At 34.5% G+C, this 25,378-nt stretch overlaps 2 protein-coding genes across 5 annotated transcripts in view; both read left to right on the forward strand.

Annotated features, from left to right (window-relative positions):
* Nucleotides 1-477: 477 nt before the first annotated feature.
* Nucleotides 478-5,353, forward strand: LOC127799246 (putative calcium-transporting ATPase 13, plasma membrane-type). Of its 2 annotated transcripts, none has more exons than XM_052333090.1 (2): nt 478-626; nt 2,173-5,353. In XM_052333090.1, the coding sequence occupies exon 2, from the start codon at nt 2,178-2,180 to the stop codon at nt 5,268-5,270; it is 3,093 nt and encodes a 1,030-aa protein (XP_052189050.1). In that variant the 5' UTR covers nt 478-626; nt 2,173-2,177; the 3' UTR covers nt 5,271-5,353. The 2 variants fall into 2 exon arrangements, with proteins under 2 accessions (XP_052189050.1, XP_052189049.1); XM_052333089.1 differs by lacking the exon at nt 478-626 and adding an exon at nt 1,645-1,757.
* Nucleotides 478-25,378, forward strand: part of LOC127799244 (putative calcium-transporting ATPase 13, plasma membrane-type) — a 28,727-nt gene continuing 3,826 nt past the window's right edge. The window contains exon 1 of one of the 3 annotated variants that reach the window (XM_052333086.1): nt 478-626. Coding sequence is in view for 1 of the 3 variants with exons in the window: in XM_052333084.1 (XP_052189044.1) it covers nt 1,041-1,200 (160 nt within the window). In the remaining 2 variants the exon portion in view is untranslated. Of the gene's footprint in view, nt 627-1,040; nt 1,201-1,649; nt 1,758-25,378 lie in introns of those variants that run through there. The other 2 variants (XM_052333084.1, XM_052333085.1) reach the window with 2 other exon arrangements.

The following is a 25,378-nucleotide window of genomic DNA, read 5'->3' on the forward strand; positions in this document are numbered from 1 at the left end:
TCGCTCTCAAGTTTCTGGTTTTCTCTCTCCCTTGGCCGAAATTGAGTTCTGATCTTCTGACTTGGACGGAATTGATTACCGTTTTGTGAGCGTAAATAATGGTGAATTCAAAGTGGCAGGAGGAGTGTTCGTCCGCGTCGCCAGCGGCCATGGGCGTCGTTACCATGGCCGATGACGCGTCGTCGCAACCGAAAGGCCACGGCCTTATGGCTTCTTCTGGCACTGTCTGGCCAAGGGGTTTTCGTCCTCGCCATGGCAGATCTAGCGGACCGATCGGCCACGGCCTTATGGCTTCACCGTCGGTTCCTGCTTCTTGCCGTGGCCATGGGTGTCGCCGATTTGATGGCCGACCGTCGATTTCAGATTCGCCATGGCCGATCGGTCGAAAGCTGCTCTCTCCTTGTTGGAAAAGGCGGCCGAGGGTTGCGAAGGGAATGGGTTTAGGGTTTAGGGTTGAAGGCTTGATGGCCGCCATTAAAGGAGGCGAGCTGGAAGCCAAAGCCGCCGGCAATGAAGGAAGAAAAGATGCAGAGGCGGTGGTGGCGGCGGCGCACAAATGGGGTTGAGAACCCTACACGAAGGTTGAAGATAATGGACAAAGTGGCCAACCCTACGCAAAGGGATAGGTGGGTCACCCCTGCTCATCCTGCTAGCAATTTATTAGTAATCAATCGCATTCGCATGACTTTAATGATTCATATTACTTAGCGCGTTATATATTTTATAGAAAATTATCATTCCAAACAAATCGTTCGATTCATATTTCCTTTGTTATTCTCTTAAACGTCTGAATCTAATGCAATTAAAGGACGCCAAATGCTTACTTCAAACGTTAAGAAATTCAGAAATCATTGCAAAATATCCTTTCAAGGATCCAAGCAACAATTTATTACTCCCACCGCCTCAAGGAACGGCCCCTCCGACCTCTGGCCGACTTCTAAACCTCCTCCTTGTAGTTTCCGAACAAAGTTCAATTGAATTTCTCCTATGTCAGCATCCAATGAAAATACATTTATCGTCTGTGTACAAGTCAGCATAGAATGAGAATACAAACAAAGATGGCTGCACAACGCGGCGAAGCAAAGATGGATATAAATGAACCATTGGAGAAACCACAATCCCACTCAGTTTGTTCTTTAACATCTATCACGTATGTGTTCTGTAACACTTGTTCTGTACAGAGCAAACATTTCACTTGCGGTGAGTTTGATTATCTATATTTTTCATGGAAAATAGTCATTTTTCACCTGAATTTTAACTTTTGAGGTGTTTAATTAGTCAATTTTTCTAGACAAATTATTTTATAACTTTTAGTCACATGATGCGAAGTTCTCATTTTTGCTGAAAATGATTTTCTAGGTAATTTTAATTTTTCAGGGAAGTTCTCAACACTTTCTGTCGACCCAAATTTCATCGTGCATTGCCAATTTCTCTAGGGTTTTTCTCTCTAATTCGACATCAACTTCGTGTTCGTCGCCATCTTCACAGAAGACCATCTCCGATTCCGAGTTCTAGACTGCCGACGCATCGTCATCTTCTTTCACGATAAGGTTTTTGGCCACGTTCTTTTCTTATTTTTGTATATCCGGCGAATAATCTTGGTCTTCGTTCACTGAACTTGATTTTTCTCTCCCATTCAGCGAGCGATCTTGATCTTCGTCCACCGCCCCTTTCCCTTCGTGTTCGTCGCCATCTCTGCCAAAGTCAATCTCCGATTCTGACTTCCAGATTGTTGTTCATCTTCGTCTTTGTCCACGGTAAGCTTTCCGGCCCTTCTTTTCTGGTTTTCTGCCACATTCCAATTGACAGCCGGTGCCCTTTGTTTTCTGGTTTTGCATTTTGCTTTATCACTCTGTTTTTAGTATCTATTTTTACCTTTTAATTGATATTTTGTTCACATAGGGTTTTTATTCACTTTTTTTTGGAGAAAGTATTTTGTATGTATCTTATGTAAATATTCTATAAAAAATACTGACAATTAAATATTAAAAGTTGGGAAAGTATAACAAATTCTAAGTAAAAAATTAAGTCGATCAAACATCATTAATTGATAATTTATATACAAATAATTTCTAGATAATTGAATTGTATAAAATTTATTTTCTTTTCATATAAATTTTATGCTTGCAATGAGGCCTTGTGTTCTTAGAAAGATGCCCCTTTTTTCTCCAGAAAGCATGAACCAGATCGAGTTCATACTTGATTTTCCAACCAGGAGTAGCGGAAGAAATCTCAAGAGATGGCATTTGGCGTTTACCACAATCTATTGTTCGAGGGCCTTCTCTCATTTGATCAAACACGTGGTGGCCACGAATAAGGGTAGGGCCTCCCCTATGACATCACCACATGGCCTACTTATCAATGTTGCTGAAGAACCACCCCCCTGCTTTTCAAACATCAACCAGTTAACCCTCTCCGGTCTCGTGAAGCAAAAAAACATAGACGCTCTTGCAAAAGTTGGCGGCGTTGAGGGCATAGCCTCCTCTCTCAACACCAACATTGAGCATGGAATTCGCGGTGATCACGTAGATCTTTCATGTCGACACGAGGCCTTTGGCACGAACACGTATCTCAGGCCACCGGCAAAAAGCTTCTTCCGATTTGTTTGGGAGGCTCTGACGGACTTCACTATCGTAATTTTGTTGGTCTGTGCGGCTCTTTCCCTTGGATTTGGCATGAAGGAAGATGGCGTGAAAGAAGGATGGTATGACGGCGGAAGCATATTCGTGGCCGTGTTTCTTGTCGTTGCAGTGTCGGCAACAAGTGACTTTAGGCAGAGCAGGCAGTTTGTCAGGTTATCCAAAGTCAGCAGCAACATCCCAGTGGAGGTCGTGAGAAATGGCAGGCGACAACAGGTTTCGATTTTCGAGATTGCTGTGGGAGACGTAGTCTGCTTGAAGATTGGCGACCAAGTTCCCGCTGATGGGTTGTTCATAGATGGCCACTCACTGCAACTGGATGAATCCAGTATGACAGGCGAAAGTGATTACGTTGAAGTTAATTTAGCCCAAAATCCCTTCTTGATCTCCGGCACCAAGGTGGCTGATGGATTCGGCCGGATGCTAGTGACCTCTGTGGGGATGAATACGACTTGGGGAGAGATGATGAGCACGGTCAACCGCGATTCCCATGACGAGACGCCGCTACAGGCACGGCTGAATAAGCTTGCTTCTGCCATAGGTAAGGTTGGTTTGGCTGTTGCTTCCCTTGTTCTTGTTGTGTTGTTGGTGCGCTACTTCACAGGAAATACAGAAGATGAGTATGGAAACAAGGAATTCAACGGCGGCAAGACAAAAGCTGATGATGTGATAAATTCTGTGCTGGGAGTCATTGCTGATGCAGTGACCATTGTGGTCGTCGCAATTCCTGAGGGCTTACCATTAGCTGTGACGCTTACTCTGGCTTATTCCATGAAGAGGATGATGGTTGATCAGGCTATGGTTCGGAAGCTCTCTGCATGTGAGACAATGGGCTCTGCCACCACCATATGTACAGACAAAACCGGCACACTTACACTCAACCAGATGAAGGTGACAAAGTTTTGGCTTGGTCAAGAGTGTGTGGATGAAAAAGTGGCCACTTCAATTGCAACCAACATTCTTGAATTGCTCCACCAAGGGGTCGGACTGAACACGACGGGTAGTGTTTATAAATCCCCTTCGGGATCTGAACTCGAGTTCTCTGGCAGCCCAACAGAAAAGGCGATACTTTCTTGGGCTTTTTTGCAGCTACACATGGACTTGGAGGAGCTGAAGCAGACATTTGTGGTTCTCCATGTTGAAGCCTTCAATTCAACGAAGAAAAGAAGTGGGGTTCTAATGCGAAGGAAATCTGATAATAGGGTTAGTGTGCACTGGAAAGGCGCTGCAGAGATGATACTCGCCATGTGTTCGCATTACTATGATGTCAGTGGAAATATCAAATCCCTTGATGATGTAGAGAGGAAGAAGTTTGATCAAATCATCCAAGGTATGGCTGCTAGTAGCCTGCGATGCATTGCTTTTGCACACAAGCAGATTTCAGAGGAAAGGAACGAACATGAAAAATCGCAGCAAAAGATGGAAGACAACTGCTTAACCCTTTTGGGGATAGTAGGTCTAAAAGACCCCTGCCGACCTGGTGTGAAGAAAGCAGTGGAGGATTGCCAATATGCTGGAGTGAACGTGAAAATGATTACGGGTGACAATGTTTTCACGGCTAGAGCCATTGCTACAGAGTGTGGGATACTTAGGCCTGACCACGGAATGGAGAGTGGTGCTGTGGTTGAAGGAGAAGAATTCCGCAATTACACGCCAGAGGAGCGAATGGAGAAAGTTGACCGAATCTGTGTCATGGCAAGATCCTCTCCCTTTGATAAACTTCTAATGGTGCAATGCTTGAAACAGAAAGGCCATGTTGTGGCAGTGACTGGTGATGGCACAAATGATGCACCGGCTTTAAAAGAGGCCGATATAGGCCTTTCTATGGGGATCCAGGGAACTGAAGTGGCCAAAGAAAGCTCAGACATTGTGATTTTGGATGATAATTTTGGTTCCGTTGCCACAGTGTTGAAATGGGGGAGAGGTGTTTACAACAACATCCAGAAATTCATTCAGTTCCAGCTCACAGTGAATGTGGCCGCACTTGTCATCAATTTTGTGGCTGCAGTTTCAGCCGGTGAAGTCCCTCTAACAGCTGTCCAGCTGTTGTGGGTGAACCTGATCATGGACACCTTGGGAGCTCTTGCTCTTGCCACTGAGAAGCCCACCCGAGAGCTCATGGAGAAGCCGCCCGTGGGTCGTATTTCCCCACTCATCACCAACATCATGTGGAGAAACCTGCTTGCTCAAGCATTCTACCAGATAGCTGTTCTGCTGACTCTGCAGTTCAGGGGAGAATCGATCTTTGGGCTGAGCAAGAATGTCAATGACACGTTGATCTTCAATACTTTTGTGCTATGCCAAGTTTTCAATGAATTCAATGCCCGGAAGCTGGAGAAGAAGAATGTATTCGAGGGCATACACCGAAACAAGTTGTTTATGGGGATCATTGGGATAACAATTGTTCTTCAAGTGCTAATGGTGGAGTTCCTGAAGAAGTTTGCAAGCACAGAGAGGCTCAATTGGTGGCAATGGGGGGTTTGTATTGGATTTGCAGCCATGTCTTGGCCAATTGGGTTTATGGTCAAGTGCGTACCTGTTCCGGATAGACCATTTTTCAGTTACCTCAAATGGCAGAATGTAAAAAACATGCAGATACGACTCGTATGTGTAGAGCTGGTTTTATTATAGTTTCATTCAATTCCTTTATATGTTGAAGCATTGCAATAAATTAAAAAAAAAAATATTTGTTGGCAAATTTTATGAAATTATTTTGTGGCTCTGATGCATGACATCTGCAAAACAAAAAAAAAAAATATATTTGTTCCAAACCAATGATTTGTTGTCTCCTAATCCTATTTATGAAAAAGTTATTCTTTTGGGGATAAAAGCAGCATTCTTTCTTTTAGCTCGATTATCAGTTTCTTTTGAGTTCTACTAACTAGACATATCGCTGTTTTTGTTGCTTGTTAGCATCTGTTATCGGCATGGCTCCTGCCTTGAAAAGACTAAACATCTTGCCTTTCAAGGTATAAGAAACACTCTAGCTTGCTGTTACACTATCCAATTTACAAGGTATAAGAAACATCTTGCTTTTCAAGGTATAATATCACTCATCCAATTTTCAACTAAGATCCAAATTGTTAGTAATTTGATTGTTATGTGCTTGTTCAAATGGCTACATATGACAAAACTCATAAGCATTCTTCGATGCCTCGGATAGAGGCCTTGAGATTTTCTCCACACTGCTGACACCAAGGTATCATTTCTTTGATGTTCCTCTTAGTTGGCGAATAATATGGTAGTGACTAAGAATGATGAACTCATGGAGATTCAGAGTAAACAAAGTTTTTGAGTAGGAATTGTGTTCAACTTTAGTACTCAGCACCTAAATAGAGGCTAAAAATAAGTCATTTGACAGTAATCTGATGGGGGTATGCATTGTTCCACTGTCTTGTCCTTGAATTTTGTTTTACGTGGGAAGCTAATTTAGTACTTGTGCAACACTGATGAGAAAAAGCAATGCTTGGAACATGTCTGGGCAGATTTCATATTCCACACTCTTAATTGGACATACTTTGCTTATCCTAATCTAGAGGGGTTTTGTTAAAAGGGATCTCTTTTGAAAAATGAGTCACCTTGGTTGTGATTCACTCCCAACTCCCAAGAGACCTTATACATAGGTACTATATATTAAGATATTTTTTAACCAAAGCTTATAATATCATAATTATAAATTAACAGAAAACTTACAAAAATAAATCTATCATAACGAGGTCGGCTTAAGGCATAGGCTGGCCTATGCCTAGAGCCCCAAAAAGGGAGCCCCAAAAAAGTTGCTAGCCAGATCCAGACACTTGAACCATCCCTTGCTAAACGCTCTCATGGAACACAAAAAAAAAAAATATATTTATTCCAAACCAATGATTTGTTGTCTCCTAATCCTATTTATGAAAAGGTTATTCTTTTTGGGATAAAAGTCGCATTCTTTCTTTTAGCTAAGTTATTAGTTCCTTTTGAGTTCTACCAACTGGACATATCACCCTTCTTGTTGCTTGCTTGCATTTGTTCTCAGTATGGTTCCTAGCCTGGAAAGACTAAACATCTTGCCTTTCAAGGTATAAAAAACGCTCTAACTAGCTGTTACACCATCCAATTTACGAGGTATAAGTATGATATCACTCGTCCAATTTACAAGATCTATCCCGATTGTTAGTAATTTGGTTGTTATGTGCTAAGAATGATTGACTCATGGAGATACAGAGTAAACAAAATTTTTCAGTAAGAATTGTGTTTAACTTAGTACTCAACACCTAAATAGAGGCTGAAAATAAGCCATTTGACAGTGATCTGATGGGAATATACATTGTTCCACTGTATTGTCCTTGAATTTTATTTTACGTGGAAAGCTAATTCAGTACTTGTGTAACACTGATGAGAAAAAACAATGCTTGGAACATGTCCTTGAGGGATTTCATATTTCACACTTTTAATTGGATGTGCTTTGCTTATCCTAATCTAGAGAGGTTTTGTAAATGAGTCACCATAGTTGTGATTCACTCCCAAGAGATCATATACATAGATATTATATGTTAAGATATTTTTTAACGAATACTTATAAGATCATAATTATAAATTGATAAAAAACTCATAAAAATAAATTTATTTTAACAATTTTTGCAACTAAGATTGGAGCGGAAAACTGATTAAATTGAGATTAAATGTTCTTCAATTTTAAGATGACATTCTCATCATCAATCAATTTGAGTACACAATTTTATTTCTTATAATGCAGAATCTAGTATAAAATTATATTAATTTTATGATCTTAATTACGTGTTCAAGTGTTTATATGAAATAAACAAATTATGATTACAGCGCAACCCAACAGATTCGTTTCGAGAATCTGGACAAAGGAGAAACGACACTGCGTTCCAATTGAATACTTGGTCACGCTTGCATTCACATTCGTTTACTTGGAATTTTCCAAGTCAACGTAAAGTGAGGAGGATTCACGAGCTGGCTTTCTAGTAATGCTGCCTAACTCGACCAACTCCCCAGAATGACCATAAATACCCACTGTCACCATTGGAGGATCCCAATTCCATCAAGCAGCCTCGCTCTTTTAACACTTGTTCTTAGGCTCAGCAAGATGTTTCTCTGATGATATCTCCAGAAAGCTAGAACAGGGTCGAGTTTGTGCTCGATTGATTTTCCGACCAAGAAGAAGAGAAGGCGTTTCCCCTATTAATTTCATCTTACAAGGTAGTTTTACTTCTTATCAATGTTCTCGAAGAACAGCTCCCATGTTCTTCCCACATCGACAGCCATGCCTCACTAGAGGGTCGTGAACCTTGAGCGTGGATTTTGCGGCGATCCTAAAGATCTTTCGTGTGGACACGAGGCATTTGGCACAAACACGTATCGCAGGCCACTTGCGAAGAGGTTCTTCCAATTTCTCGTCGGAAGAAACTTGGAAGAAACTCTCTGCGACTGGCATGCGATACGTGTTCGTGCCAAAGGTCTTGTGTCGACACGAGAGATCTTCTGGATCACCGCCAATTCCATGCTCACGGTTCGTGACTCTCTAGCGACGCTTGGCTAGTGAATGTCGGAAGAACAGGGGAGCTGTTCGTCAAGCTTTCCGGTGAAAGATTTGTGTTGAAGAAAAGAAACGTTAAAAAGGGTGGTCCCTGGGGTCTGACAGAATTGGGATCTCTCCTGTCCCGAGAAGAAATTAACGTCAAAAGGGTGTGCTTGGTGGCATTATTATATATATATTTGGATACAATTTTGTTTCTGTTTGAAGAGTTGCAGTAACGGATGCAATGCAATGCATGCTAGCAAGCAAGCAAGCAGCTTCCTGAATGTCTTATTGATGCTTCTACCCAGGAATCAGTACTGATTGCGATTGGGGTTGATGTTGTTCACGCGTGGTTAATTTCCCAAAGTTTGATTCATTTGGAGATTCTTAAACTAAACAATAGGGTCGTGGCGTGGATATTCCCTTCAAGGGCTGGAATTAGTGCGAAGAGATCCATCCATGCCTTTTTAACTGTAAAATGCTTGACCGAATGCCCCAGAGGGTCTCCGCTCTGTTAACTTCTCAGTCTAATGAAACCTTGCCTTCAAAATCACTGTGCAAGTTTGTTTTTGATTTGTCTCTCTCTCTGCTAAAGGTTTATTCAAAATATACACTATAATTGTCATTGGCCTCTTAGCTTCAATTTAATTTCAATCACGGATCTACTACTACTACTACTCAAATGTTGGACACATGTTGCAGTAATTACTCGATCAAAAACCAGTTAAAACTTGTAAGTGGACTGATATCGTATCAATCCAGCCTTAAATTTAAATACCCTAATTAATGAGAATGCACATACAAATAAATGGACTATCTGAGATATTACAGAAAAAAAAAAAAGAAACATATTAAAATTTAGTTTTTAAATTAAAATAATAAGTTGCACGTGTGTTGTTGATCTTATTATTTTAAATTAAAATAATAAGATCTTAGATAAATTATCAACTCTGCGTCAGACAAAACAATTTGTCTATTCATCTAAAAATTTTATTTATATCGCACGCACTTGAAAGTTTGAGACATCATGAGTTATTTTTAATCTCTGTGTAAAACTGTATAATAGTATGTGTCTATCCAAGAGTAAGTCCCAAACTTTGACCCCTGTCGAATTTATTCATTTACCTAGTGTCATGGAACATAAATTTTAAAAGGAATAGAATAGTTCGAGTGGAACTCTACTTGTGATCATCAAATCCCTCTCAAGCTTGAAGAAAGAGAAGTTCATCCGCGGAAGAGAGAGAGAGAGAGTGCGTGAAGCCGTTGTCAAAAAAGATGGCAGTCTCGGCGAAAGAGAGGGTGGAACCGTGGAAGAAAGGAATGGTGTGGTTGAAGCCGTTGCGAAAGGACGTTCATCCGCGAACAGACCGTGCGATGCGGCGCGCGGCGCAAGATAAAACAAGAAAAAGAAAAAAAAAGAGAGATAAAAAAGTACTCATCAAATGGGTAGGAATTTAGATAAAAGCCTCTACTCATCCTGCTACGAATTTATTAGTAAACAATCTAATGATTCATATTACTTATTTTAAAATTTTAATAAATCTCCATAAATATCATACCTTAGTTTGGAAGCAATGATTTTTCCTTTTTCTTTACCAATATGTATAATTTTTTTTTGTTTGAAAAAATTTCATGAATCCATCTAAATTGCCCTTTCCTTTCATACGAATTAGACAAAAATTTATCACCATAATCATAAAAGATATATATTACTTAGATTTTGATTCTTGTATTTTTATGTTTTTTTATGTAGTTGTTTAATTTTTTTATTATTTTAATTACATCTCAAATTTATATTTTTAAATTAATTTAATTCATATATTTTAATATAAATAGAGTGTAATATGTATTTTGTTATTTTATTTTATTTTTTATATAAAAAAATATATAAATTAAATTAACTTAAAAATACGAATTAAAAAATTTAATTAAATAATAAAAAGTTTAGATTATCACATAATAAAAAGATCAAAATAAAAAGAGTTAAATTTATTTAAAAATATAATTAATATAAAAAATTTAAATAATTATATAAAATATATAAATATAAATTTGTCTTTATCTAAAGAGATCTCACCATCCAAAACAGTGGACATAAGATGGCATCAATCACACGATCCACAAACCCCACCTTGCGTCAAGAGATACTTCATGCTTGACGCAGGCCACGTGATGGACGCGGCGTTGACCAGTGCGAAAATTGCTACCAAAGTCAATTTAGATAACCCGAGGACTTATTTTGGATTCAACAATGTTCACATTTATTCGACCCTCTTTTTCCGTAGATAAAATTTAAAAAATTAAGGTTGTATTTTCTTTAATTTTTAATTTATTTTCAGTTTTCTGTTTTGATAGTCTATTTTTAGAAACTGAAAACACGTTCTTTTTGTCATTTTAAAAAATTATTTTTTAAAATAAAAAATTAGAAAACACGTTCTCTTTGAAATTTTAAAAATATTATTTTAATAATATTTTATTCAATAAATTTGATTATTAAGTAAATTTTAAACATTTAATGTTAATATATTATTAAAAAATATATATACATTTTAAAATTAATGAATTTTGTAATATTTGTTTCCATTATAATAAGAAAATATGAATAAATAAATAAATAAATGTATTTTGAATTTAGAGTTTGTTTTGAATGAAAACAGTCAAAACAACTTTTTGTTGTTTTAAATTTTTTTTATAATTTTTTTTTTCAAAAATACATTTTTAAAAATAGTAAAGAGAACGCGTTTTTATTATTTTAGAAAACTAAAAACTAAAAATGACTTGAAAACAATAAAGAGAACGCAACCTAATGGTTTCAAATTTATTAAGAGTTTAATAAATTTAAATATTTATTATTTAATATTTAATGTGTGTTTTAGTAAATTTATTTTTTATATTTAATAATTAATATTTAACATTTAATAAACCAAAAAAATTGCTCAATTACAATTTAAATTCATCTCTTTAATATATGACTTTTTGATTGGTGATTTATGCACAATTAATTCACTATACCTTAATCAAATATGTATATAGTAATAAAAGTAATGTTGATTCCATATAAACTATATCACAATACCAAATTAATTTTAAATTAATCTAAGTTAACTAATTAATTAATTGAATGAACAAAAAGAAAAATAAAAACTAAGAAGAAAAATTCATGCAAAACTAAATTATTTTTTCAGAAAAATTAATAAATAAATACAATTAGGGTTTAGATTGCATTTAATCTAAGTTATATAATTATCTATTCAATTTAATTTAAAATCAAAAATACCATGGATTTCTTTAAATTAATTAATAAGATTTCTCAAGTCATATTAATCTTTTATTAATTCAATTATACTATTAAATTTCTAAGCAGATATTAAAAGAAAAAAAATAAAGCATTAAGTTAGTTAAAAACTTCTAATTTTCAAAGGAGATTTGATTTACTAAACTTCCTTGGTTCCTACACAGGAGCTAATTATCTTCTAATATTATAGTCTAATATCATGTGATTCATATTGACTATGAATCTAATTTATAATAATCATTTAATCAATCATGCATAAATCATCAAATTATTAAAAAGTGACTAATTCTTTTAAATTATTTAGCACAACAATATAAATTTCTCGTACAAATAATAATTAGATTTCAAATTAAATTAAATAAATAATAACATAATCTCAAATTAAAATCCATCTATATTATAACTAAAAGAATTTAGCTAGACATAACTAAGATAAAAAAAAATTAAAAATTTTAATATATATATATGTATATAAAAGAATGATAGTCATCAGGGAAAAGTCAATAATTTTTCTCTCCAAAAATGTCATCCACATATACACATTAGGCATTTATTACGGTAATTTAATTCCCCAACTCCACCTGATAAAAAGTCAAATTTTCAATAAAAAAATGAAGCAAAAATAGGTAATAAGTAGTCTAAATTCCAATAAAAATTAATATAGCGCTCAAATATGTTTTCTCATATTTCTTTTTTTTATAATTCTCAATAAAAAGAATAATTTTAAGAATTGACAATTCAAAATATATATATATATATATATACATATTGTCGTAATATATTGATTAATTAATTATTGCCAAGTGACAATTAATGATGAACTTTTTTCCCTCCAAAATTTACATTAAATTAAATATAAATATAATAATTAATTAATTAATAATGTAAAATTATTTATTATATTATTTTTTTTATAAATATATTAATATTAAAAAACCTATACATTAGTTTTGAAAATATAATATATCTTAATTAGCATTGATGAATCTACTAGGAATCCATGCATTGCATGGTAGTAATCTTGTGGGGAAACTTGCATAGTTAAATGAATGAGTAACTATGTATTATTTTTTTTTCATAGTCTTGAAATTATAAATTGTTTTCCCTCCATTTTCAAGACTACTATATGGGTTTTTTAATACTAATTAAGATTTAAAATATCACATTTTCAAGACTAATGCATGAATTTTTCAATGTTAATTAAAATTTAAGATATCACATTTACAATTTATATTTATAATTAAATATATAATACAATAAATAGTTTTACTTTAATAATTAATTAATCACTATCTTTAATTTAATGCAAGACTATATGCATGGGTTTTTTAATATTAATTAAAATTTAAGATATCATATTTTTAAAACTAACGTATGACCTTTCCAATGCAAATTAGGATTTAAAATATCACATTTTCTATATGAATTTTTTTATACTAATTAGAATTTAACACATTTTCAAAACCATAGAAGAAAATTAATGCATAGTGAAAGAAAAATAAATCAAAATTCATATTTTTAAAATTTTGTTATCATTGCGTTAATTAAATTTCAAGATCAGAAATTAAAAATTTCAAGCGAATTTTTAATTAGCATTGAAAAATTCATGACTTCCTCATGTTTAGGAGTTTTAATTTATATTTATATTTATATTTATATTTATAATTTATAAATAAATATATAATATAATAAATAGTTTTATTTTTATAATTAATCAATTACTACATTTAATTTAATGTAAAACTAATGCATGAATTTTTTAATACTAATCTTAATATATATAAAAGAAGGATAGTCATCAAGGAAAATGTAACGACTCGTTTAATGGGTCTTAGATGATAATTATATTATTAGTGTAGTGCATTTATGTGAGCCTTAATTGTTAGATGCAATTAAATAAAATTAATGTTTTTGGTTAAGATTTTTGCTTGAAAATAAATTATTGTATATGTGATATTTAAGGCATAAAATGTGTTATGAAGTGGGCTTGGACCAAGGGTTAGTAGCTCAAAGAAAGTGATGTGTTGAATAATTTAATAGGCCTAACATAGGATGAGTTTTTGAGTGGGCTTGGGTCATAAATAAAAGTAGGCCTTTGCATAATTATGTGTGTGTGAATTGTGTGTAAAAGTGATGATTAAAGAAAAATGGAAAATGAAAATGAAAATAAAGGCAAAAGTCTAAAATGGGCTTAATAAAGTAGTGTTGTGTGTGTAAGTGTAAGGGGCAAATGTGGAAAAGTTGGGCAAAGTGGTTGGGTAGATGGTTGGCGAAAGGGCTTACCATGCCGTCTTGCTTCTTTTTCAATTTTTCTTTTTTTTCCTCTCTTTTCTTAGTGCTCTCAGCAACCTCTCTCTCATCTTCTCCTTCTTTTTCATCATCATCATCTTCATATCTTCTTCTTCTTTCATTCTTCTCTTCTCTTAGTGGAGAATAAAAGTTCAAGTGGAGGGTCTTCATCATCTTCTTGGTCCTCCATCTAAAGGCAAGCATCCCTTTTCATTTCTCCTATCTTTTGATGCAAGATTATATCTTTATGTTTAGCCAAGTTAATATGTTCATATCTCCAAATGGTGTTTTGAAAACTTGAGTTAAATAGTTTGTCTCCATCTTTTCTTAAATGTGGGTTTCTTTCAAAGAGGTCATTAGGTTTTGTTGTTTGGATCTCTATGGGGCTTGTTCTTCCCCATCTTTCATTCATGGAATGGCAACTTGGGGGTTAGGGGATTAGCCATGGGTAGTTTTGGGTGTTTTGTATTCATTTTGTGCATTTTGGATTGCGCTGAGTTAACTTGTTGATGGGTTAAGTCAACTTGGCCGAAATTGGGTTCTTTGGGCCTTTTTCTCCCATTTTCGGCCAAATTGACTCGTCTAGGAGGTCAAGTCGACTCAGGCCAACTTCCATGCAATACGTGTTCGTGCCAAAGGTCTTGTGTCAACAAGAGAGATCTTCTAGATCATCGCCAATTCCATGCTCACGGTTCGTGACTCTCTAGTGAGGCTTGGCTTGGTGAATGTTGGAAGAACAGGGGAGCTGTTCTTCAAGCTTTTCGGTGAAAGATTTGTGTTGAAGAAAAGAAACGTTAAAAAGGGTGGTCGGGGGGGTTTGACAGAATTGGGATCTCTCCTGTCCCGGGAAGAAATTAACGTCAAAAGGGTGTGCTTGCATGGTGGCATTATTATATATATTTGGATATATTTTGTTTCTGTTTGAAGAGTCGCAGTAACGGATGCAATGCAATGCATGCTAGCAAGCAAGCGAGCAGCTTCCTGAATGTCTTATTGATGCTTCTACCCAGGAATCAGTACTGATTGCGATTGGCGTTGATGTCGTGGCGTGGATATTCCCTTCAAGGCCTGGAATTAGTTAGTGCGAAGCGAAGAGATCCATCCATGCCTTTTAACTGTAAAATGCTTGACCGAATGCCCCAAAGGGTCTCCGCTTTGTTAACTTCTCAGTCTAATAAAACCTTGCCTTCAAAATCACCGAGCAAGTTTGTTTTTGATTTGTCTCTCTCTCTCTCTCTCTCTCTCTCTCTCTACTCAAATGTTGGACACATGTTGCAGTAATTACTCGATCAAAAACCAGTTAAAACTTGTAAGTGGACTGATATCGTATCAATCCAGCCTTAAATTTAAATACCCTAATTAATGAGAATGCACATACAAATTACAGAAAAAAATAAACATATTAAAATTTAGTTCTTAAATTAAAATAATAAGTTGCACCCACGCTGTGTGTTGTTGACCTGATTATTTTAAATTAAAACAATAAGGTCTTAGATAAATTATCAAATCTTGCTGAGACAAAATAATTTGTCTGTTCATCTAAAAATTTTATTTGAAGTTTATTTTTAAGTATATAAAAAAAAATTCTAAGGCCTTCTTAATAGACTATCATATAAAATTAGATTATGACAAACTCTCTCTTTTAATTCATAACGTAATTAAAAATGTTAAATAGTTAAACTCTTTTTATGTACTAGTTGCGCAAACGGTCTATCGCACACACTTAAAAGTTTGAGACATCATGAGTTATTTTTGGCCTCCACGCAAAATTGTATAACAACATATGTCTATGCAAGAGTGCCCCTGACGAACTTATTCATTTACCTAATGTCATGGAACATAAATTTTAAAAAAAATAGAATAGTTTGAGTCGAACGCTACTTGTGATCAAGCCCCTCTCAAGTTTGAAGAAAGAGAAGTTCATCTGAGGAAGAGTGGACCAGAGATCTACTGTCCCTAGTGGTTGTCCTCTTCCCTATCCACCCAATGAAAATTAGCCATATCACTCATTTTTAAATAGTGATTTTTTAAAAAAATTATAAAATTAAATAAGAAAATTATAAAATAAAACTAATATATATGTCATTTATAATTTTTTTGTTTGATTTTATAACTTTTTAAAAAAAATCATTATTCCAAAATAGGTGATGTGGCTAATTTTCATTGGGTAGACAGGAAAAGAGACAACCAATGGGGAGAGCAGATCTCAACTCGGAAAAGTAGAAATGACAAATAGGTTGGGAGGCCCATGGGTCGGCCCAGCTAGCTCGCCTTATAGCCCGGTACTATAGCGGACGGATCGGGCTGGCCAACCCAGTAAAATGAGAGTCGTGCTGGGCCAACGATATGTGGCCCCCGGCTTGGCCCACCAAAATGGCCTGTGGGCGGTATAAGCACCCCCGCCCGGATATCCCGAACCACCCGGACTACCCGAACGGGAGCACTTACAGAAGAAAAAAAGAATGAACACAAAACCAAAATCACCCTGGCATGCATAAACAAAAATAAGAACAATAGAAGCGAAGCTATATATACATGCATGCACTACTGGTACCCCACTAGCACAGCGGTCATTAGATAAATGAATAAATTCAGACTCTTGTGCCGACATACATAAGACACGAGGAAAGACCTAACACAGTAAAAATAATTGAGTAAATCCTACTCAGACATCAGAGTTGACAGGGATTGACGGGACTGCCTGTACACCATACCGAACCTACCGCTAGAAGCTTGACTCCCTTGCCCGGACCCAAGTTGCCACTACCTGGAATAATGAAAAGTAAGATGAGTCGATAGACTCAGCAAGCATAAGAAAAGAAAGGCTGAAGACTGTATAGATCCAATAAGCTTTCCTCCTAGAACACCAACCCCCAAACACACACAAATCATGAGACGTTACCACATAATAGTATAACATAATAAAAGCATATACCGGTCCTTGGAGCCTACATAAGACACACAACATTTAAGTCCCATACCAATCTGTCACTGCCTTGAAAAACAACATATATCTCTACAAATGGGTGGGCCAAATAGTATGCGGGTCAACTCCCCCATTTCCGATCTCTATGGGAAAGAGAGGATGAAGTCGTTGTCAAAAAAGATGGCAGCCTCGGCGAAAATGAGGGTGGAAGCGTGGAAAAAAGGAGTGGTGTGGTTGAAGCCGTTGCGAAAAGAAGTTCATTTGCAAACAGACCGTGCGATGCGGCGGGGGTGGAAGATAAAACAAGAAAAACAAAAAACAAAAAAAGAGAGATAAAAATACTCAAATGGGTAGGTGAGGTGGGATCCTATTATTAGTAAACAATCGCATCACTTTAATAATTCATATTACTTATTTTAAAATTTTAATAAATCTCCATAAATATCATACCTTAGTTTGGAAGCAATGATTTTTCCTTTTTTTTTTTTTACCAATAGGTATACATTTTTTGTTTGAATAAATTTCATGAATCCATCTAAATTGTCATTTCCTTTCATATGAATTAGACAAAATTTATCACTGACGTCACAACAATCATAAAAGATATATATTATCTAAATTTTGACTCTTATATTTTTATTTTTTTTCATGTAATTATTTAATTTTTTATTATTTTGATTATATTTTTAAATTTATATTTTTAAGTTAATTTAATTTTTATACTTTAACTTTGTTTTATACGATAAGTCGAACTTTTCATTATTTGAATTATATTTTAAACTTGTATTTTAAAGTTAATTTAACCCTAAATACTTTAATATGAAGAAAATACAATATATATTTTATTATCTTATTTTATTTTTTTTACAAATAAAAGTACATTAATTAAATTGATTCAAAAATATAAACTCAAAAATTTAATTAAAATAATAAAAAATTCAAGTTATCACATGACGAAAAGACCAAAACACATGGGTTAAATTGACTCAAAAATCAAATTTAAGAATATAATTGATATAAAAATTTTTAAATAATTATATAAAAATATAAATATAAATATAAATTTAAATTTAAATTTGACAATATGTAAAGAGATCTCACCATCCAACCCAACGGACATAACATCGTATCAATCACACGATCCACAAACCACCCCCCCCTCGAATCAAGAGATACCTCATACCTAGGCCGCGCGATGGACGCGAATAAATTTAAATATGTATTATTTAATATTTATTGTGCGTTTTAATAAATTTATTTTTTAATATTTAATAATTAATAATTAACATTTAATAAAACAATAAAATTGCTCAGTTACAATTTAAATTCATCTATTTAATATGACTTTTTGATCATTGATTTATGTACAATTAATTTAGTCAAATGTACTTTAATTAAATACGTATATAGTGATGAAAATAATGTAAATTCTACATAAATTAAATCACAATACCAATTCAATTTTAAATTAATCTAAGTTGAACTAATTAATTAATTGAATGAACAAAAAAAAAAACTAATAAGAAAAATTCATGCAAAACTATTTTTTTTTAAGAAAAAATAATAAATGAATGCAATTAAGGTTTAAATTCTATTTAATCTAAATTATATAACTATCTATTCAATCTAATTCAAAACCAAAAATAGCTTAAAGTATTTAAAAAAAATTTGCCAGTTTTGTTTGGTTCAAACTAAGGATCGATTTGCTTCGATTTTTAAATTTGATATTTTTTATTATTTCAATTCGGTTCGATCTTTATATTGAAAAAAAAAAACCGATTACTCAAATAAAATTTTAATTACTCGATTAATATTCCATGTTAATCGAAAATGATATAGTAATTACTCGCATAATTTCATAAATTAACCAACTAATATTGCTCTTTATTTGAGTAATAGTAGTCCATCATTCTCTATTTTAAAGATTAATTAACTAATATCATTCATTAATTGAGTAATAATTGAATTGGGATCTCTCCTATTGTGAGAAGAAATTAACGCCAAAAAGGTGTGCTTGGTGGCATTATAATATATTTGGATACAATTTTAGTTCTGTTTGAAGTAAGGTTGACTCGTACCACTCTATTCTACTCATTATATTATAAATAATTAATTTTTTATTTTGATTTTGTCTCAAAAACTATGATTGCTGTAACCACACTCCCTATTATTCTCTCTATTTCACTCCATATTTTATTTATTTATTAAATAAACTCTAATTCTATTTATTTTATCTTACATATAATCTTCAGGCATACAGAAAATTAATAGTCAAATACATAAATCAATAACTAAATTTACAAAATAATCAGACATGCATAAACAAAATCAATAATCAAATACATAAAATAATCAAGTATACACATACACAAAATTAATAATCAAATATACAAATTAAGAATTAAATACATAATATCACTCATTCAATACAAAAATAAATAAGAAAATTTTTAAAATCACAAACCCACCTTTATACTTGATCTGCTCCTTGTCGAAGAAGACGTCGCTACCATTCTGCTAGTTGCCACCACCGTCGCTTCCACTTGTCATTGCAGGAATTTGCTGCTGCCACCGGATCTAGTGGTCGTCGCCCGAATCTACTGTTGTCGCCTCTCACTTCCCATGTTTGCAACTTGTCTTCTCCAGATTCGCTTGTCACCATGTTTGCAACTCCAAATCCAACCAAGTTTGACTTTTGACACAATTGGTGAATTCTCTTTTGACGTTGAGATGGCTGTGGGGGAGAGATGGAGAGAATGACTTGCCTGAAATCTCTTACCAGATGCGAGGAGAGAATTAGGTTTAGCTAAAATTTTGACAAACTAATTTGACAATAGCAAACAACATTTGGAGGTGAGATTTTCCATTTGACTCGTTAGGTTTTAACTTGGCAAGTGCTTTAACTTTCTCTTGGACTCATTCTAACGGATGCAAGCAAGCAAGTAAGCTTTCTTGCCCGCATGGGCAGCCCAGTTGGTCAAGAAAGGGGCACAAAATGCCTTTCGTGATGAATTTTAGACCAAGACCGAGGATCAAGTCTCGCAAGCGGCAGTGTGGGGTATCTCTCTCCAAAGTGAGGGGGCTCCTTGTGCGCGGTGAGCCCGGGTCTAGCCACCGCGTCCAGCTGAGTCATCATGATTAATCTCTCCCACGTCCTGTCAGATCAAGTATGGGGACACTCAAAGTGAGCGATTTCACCTTTTAGACCAACCAAGCAAGCTTTGTTAATGTCTTACTTATGCTTCTACTCAAGAATCAATACTGATTCCGATTGACGTTGACGTCGTTACGCGTACTTAATTTTCAAAAGTTTTTGGGGTTGACGTTTACTAATGTAGGGGACACATGTTCTGGTAATTGTCCAACCAAAAACCAGTTAAGAGCATAAAAGTGGACTAATATGATCTAAGTCTATCTAAACTTAAATTTAAATACCCTAATAAATGAAAATGTACATACAAATAAATGAACTATTGGAAACATGAACGGTAAAAAAACATATTAAAATTTAACTTTTAAATTAAAATAATAAGTTAAAAAATGCTGCGTGTATGTTTAATTTAATAGAATATATCAACTCTTTGTAAGACAAAATAACTTGTTCAATCATCTAAAAATTTTATTTGAAGTTTATTTTTAAGTATATAAAAAAATAAGTTATCTAATAACCACTATCCTATAAAAGTCATCTAACTTATCCCACATATTAATTATATGAAAATCTTTATTAATAATGTTACACGCATCTTTATTATTTTAATCACATCATCCACAACTCCAAACCCACATACTTGGGATTTATTGTCCTTGCGCGATCATCCGTCATTCGTGTTTTTTATTTTAACAAAAAACATAAATTACAGATAAAAATTTTACCTCATTACGCAGGAGCTGAGACTCGAACTTATAATTTATTAATACGAATCTTAATTTATCGCAATTCAATCACTTTACATGTCCTAAAGGCACCCAAACCCGCGTACTTGATACTCTATGCCGGCCACGAGATGGCAACGACGTTAGCACGTACCAAACTAACTCGAAAATTGCTACAAAAGTCAATTTGGAGACAACGTTCACACTTTCATTTTTGCTCCTATTCAGCCAATGGATGCACTTCATAAAGTTTAAAAAATTTAAATATGTATTAATTAATATTTAGTGTGCGTTTAGATTTAATATTTAACATTTAATAAACTAATAAAACTTTAACACATTTTCCTAAATTAAAAAAAGTCAATAAAGTATTCTTGCGGTTGCTCCTTTACAATTTAAGTTTCTCTATTTAATATTAGTATTAGTCACCTTACTTTTATCATAATTAGGGGGGGGGGGGGGGAAATTTTAGTTTAATTAAAATAATTGAATTAAATTGATCAAAATTACTAATTTAATTCGGATCAACTAAGGGTTAGTTTGTTTCAGCTTTTAAGTTTGATAATTTTAATTATTTTAGTTCAATTCAATTTTCATATTTAAAAAATATCAAAATAACTGAACCAACTGATTAATCGAATACGATGTAATAATTACTTGTTTAGTTTTATAAATTTATCGACTAATATTACTAGTTAGTCAAGTAATAATAGTCCAATCAGTATATGTTCTAAAAATTAATCAGCTAACATTACTCATTAAGTGAATAATAATTGAATTATTCGTGTACAATCGAGAATAGTTGAATAATAAATAGAAGATTTCCATCCCTTCTTTGGTTCGAAAAATAATCAACTGATCTTTTTTATTAGTCAAGTAATATCTAGAAATATTACTTAAGCTAACTTGCTCCATTTAATCTCTAAATTAAGTTTTAATGATTAACAAAAATGATATTTTAAATAATATACGAATTGTAGTCTCTAATTGTTTTTGATTAATTTATAAAATATTTTTCATAGTATTTGTATTAACAAGAATGTTATTTTCCACTAAAATCATTTTTCAAGCAAGTATAAAATGCATAAAAATAATTTTTCCCAAATCTGGACCAGAAAGTTGACTCTTGGTGTGCCAAAAGTCGACTTCTGTAAAGGTTTAGTAGACCCAGTAGAGAGCATGTTATACAGAATCAACCCAACCGAGATCTAATTTTTGGGAAGTTGACTCTTGGTGTGCTAAAAGTTGACTTCTTTAAAGTTTTAGTCGACCTAACAGAAAGCATGTTATGTAGAGTCGATCTAACCATGAGTTAATTTTTGAAAAGTTGACTCTTATTCAAATGGAAGTCAACTCTCTTAAGGAAAGTTGACTTCCAAGCCCCACGATTATTTTTTTTTACCTTTATGCAAGTCGTCTAGCAATTCCTACTAAATATTTAGGGCTCAAAATGATGAAAAAGTTTTGACATTTCAAAATATCTAAAGCACTAACAAGCTCCCAATCACTTTCAATCAAATTTCCAAGTAGTCACTCTCAACCTTCCTTGCATATACATCAAAAACCCATTGTATATACATCAAAAAGCCACAAGACAAGTAGAGACCAGCCATCCAAGTCAAATTGGAATTTCTCCATTAATTGAGGTTATTGCAACTTGTTTTATATAATTGCCTATTTGCTTATATTGGTTATTTTATTTGTGTCCTAGTTTGGATAAATGCTTGTATTCATTTAAACTATTGTGGTGGATTATATTGGTTGCTTAGAATATTTTGAAATTTAGGAGTGTAATGGTTTCCAAGGTGATTTAAGAAAAAATCTTGGTGTTAGATTTAGTAGAACTCCATAGATGGTTAGAACTTGAGAGAGTGGCGTAGATGTGTAAAATACACTGAACCACTATATATTGGATGTTGTCTATTGCTATACTTTAATTTATCTTGTTATATTTTATGGTTTACAATGTAATAATGTCAAACAAATTCACTTATACATATTTATACAAACTTAATTTTTATAAAAATATATTACAAGAATTTTTCATTAAGAAAATTATTAAGGGTACGTTTGAAGGGGTGAAAAATGAGGATGAAATTTATTTTCTATCCAAATTTCAAGAAATTCCATCAAACAGTTTTCTTTTTTCATGAAATTCGAATTTCATCTTAGTTCAAAAAATGAATTTTTCTTGAAATAAAAGAATTGAAATTCCTAAGAGGTAGGGTGAGAATTGAAATTCTACCCCACTTCCACCCTCGAATCAAATGCACACTAAAAATTTAATAACTCGATTCACCCATCTTAAATGGTCATTCCCTAAAAACCAACATTACTCATATAACTTTACTGTTTGCTTAAATAATTAAGAAACCTTATGTTCAAGTAATTGTAAAACTTACTCGCATTAGTTTTTTCATTTTTTTAATTTATTCAATTTTTTTATTTGTTTTTACAATTGATTCGATTTTTTCATGTTTATTTGATCAACTCAATTCATTTTTTATATATTTTCATCTATTCAATTTCAACAATTTGGTTAGAGCGGGTAACACCCTATTCATAACCATAAATTCAATCCTTGCTCGAAGCATTTGCATATGGTTTTGGGAATATGAAGAATAAATGGAAGATTGCGGCGCAAGTTTGGAATAATCTCCTTTCAAATAAATAAATAAGACCGAATTAAACGAACAAAAATTAAGAAAATCAATTTCAAACCCAAACCGCGTGGTTTTGAGAAATCCGGGTGCCAACCGACACCCCAACCGTGTTGTTTTCCTACACCATCCGAGGGCAAGGCAAAAGGCCCTCAACTTTCAGCAAAAGGCCCGTCGTTCGGCCCTCCGGACCTATTAGGCTCTTTAATTTTAATTTTATAATAATTGTGTTATTTAATTTTTAATTTTATAACAATCACGCATCTTCTCAGCCAATCAATATTGCGCATAATGCCCCCCCGGGACATAACGAGTGGCAAAGAAGCAGACTGAAAACTTATATGAGGGCTCTTAGTGTAGTCTTGAGAGAAATAAAATGTTTTCTTTCAAGGGAAGACATTCGAAGTGACATTAGTGGTGCCAAGCATGGTTGTTAAACTCCTAATTTTATGAATACGATTTTACAATTTTTTGCACAAAAAACCTTTACGATTTTACGATTTTAAGTTGAATCGCACTCGATTTTCAATTTTATATATCGAAAACCCTTTTACGATTTTAACAATCTTGCTAAGGTCTACCACCCTAATCACTCGGATACATCTCTCGATTTACCTTTTTAATATAATTTTAAAGGGAGGGTGACTGAGTACATCAATAATATAACGTAATCCAAAAAAAAAACCATTGAGCATAACGGTTCATTTCACACATCTTTTCATCCAATCATGGTAGCTTTGTATGTTATGGTATAATTCATTTTGTCACGTGGGCCATAGGCTGCTTCTTTTACATTGTAATGGTTCCTTTTATTGTTTTCCTGGGCCCAGCGTAACATGTATGTATATTTTTTATTTACTTTTGATCCAAAAAACAAAACATTGCTCATAAATAAACACATACGCTGTCGAGAAGGGACAATTTCATTATTCATTATATCCATCATCTTTTACCTTTGCCTTCCTTACTGTTGTCGACCGAGCTCTCGCCGACCCCGCCACCGATCGACCTCCCGCCTTCCTGGCCCCGACTCACCTGACGCTTACCCCGCCGTCGACTGACCTCTCGCCGTCCATTTCGCCATAGCTATTCAACGCCAGTATGCACGGAATCTTGGAAATTAACGAGTTGGTGCCCATTTTGAGCAGAAGAGCACATATGAGATGGCGTCTTGCTTATATTGCATTCAGCGCGATCAGGGCCTTGCTCTCCGAGGGCAGGGGCATCATAGCTGAAAAGTTTTTGCGCCCTCCATCTTTTACCGCGCTCAATGTGGAGCCAGACTACCCTGCTGGCATAATCCAATCAGGCCTAAAACGCCTTGTTGAGGAGAAGGATCTGGGCAAGCTTCAACAGCTCGGAGGGATTCAAGCTGTCCTCTCTGAGCTAGAATCCGACGCAGAGAACGGGATCCAGGGCGATGTTGAAGATATTGCAAGGCGCCAAACTAGCTTTGGCTACAACTTCTCGAACCAAAAGCAGCCCCCTGCAAAGATGTTTCATCTTTGGACGGGTGTTTTTCTTGGAGGCGTTCAAGGATCCCATTATTCTTATCCTGCTTGTTTGTGCGGTGCTTTCGCTTGCCTATGGGATTAACAAGCATGGATGGGAAGGAGGCTCTAATGGTGGAAGCATTCTTGCTGCTCTCGCAGGAGTGATCACTGTCTCTGTCTTTAACAACTTCTGGCTAAAGGAGCAATTCAACAAGTCATCCCAAGCCATGGAGAAAACCCTGGTTGATGTCAGACGAAACAGACAGCTAGAAAAGATCCCTATATCCGATGTCGTTGTGGGAGATGTTGTTTCCTTGAAGCAAGGGGATCAAGTTCCTGCTCATGGACTATTGTTAGAAGGGGTGACGGTGCTAATTGATGAATCCAGCATGACGGGGAGTCGTGAACCTGTGGAAGTCAATCACAATCACAACCCATTCTTGATTTCTGGCGCCAAGGTCGTTGATGGGTCTGCTCTGATGCTTGCCACTTCAGTTGGCTGCAAGAAAGAAAAGGAACATGTTATGACACAGCGAATAAGTACGCCTTTACAAGCTAAGCTCAAGCAGCTGACTTTCTCTATTGGCATGGTTGGCGTAGCCGTTGCTTTCCTAGCTCTTTCTGTGTTACTGTCTCGCTACTTCACAGGCAGCATGCACGACAAACATGGAAAGAG

This window comes from Diospyros lotus, chromosome 4 (assembly GCF_014633365.1).
Source record: "Diospyros lotus cultivar Yz01 chromosome 4, ASM1463336v1, whole genome shotgun sequence".
Classification (NCBI taxonomy): Eukaryota; Viridiplantae; Streptophyta; class Magnoliopsida; order Ericales; family Ebenaceae; genus Diospyros; species Diospyros lotus.

Coding starts and splice junctions, on each gene's coding strand:
- LOC127799246 (XM_052333090.1), top strand. CDS start 2,178: ATGAACCAGATCGAGTTCATACTTGATTTTCCAACCAGGAGTAGCGGA.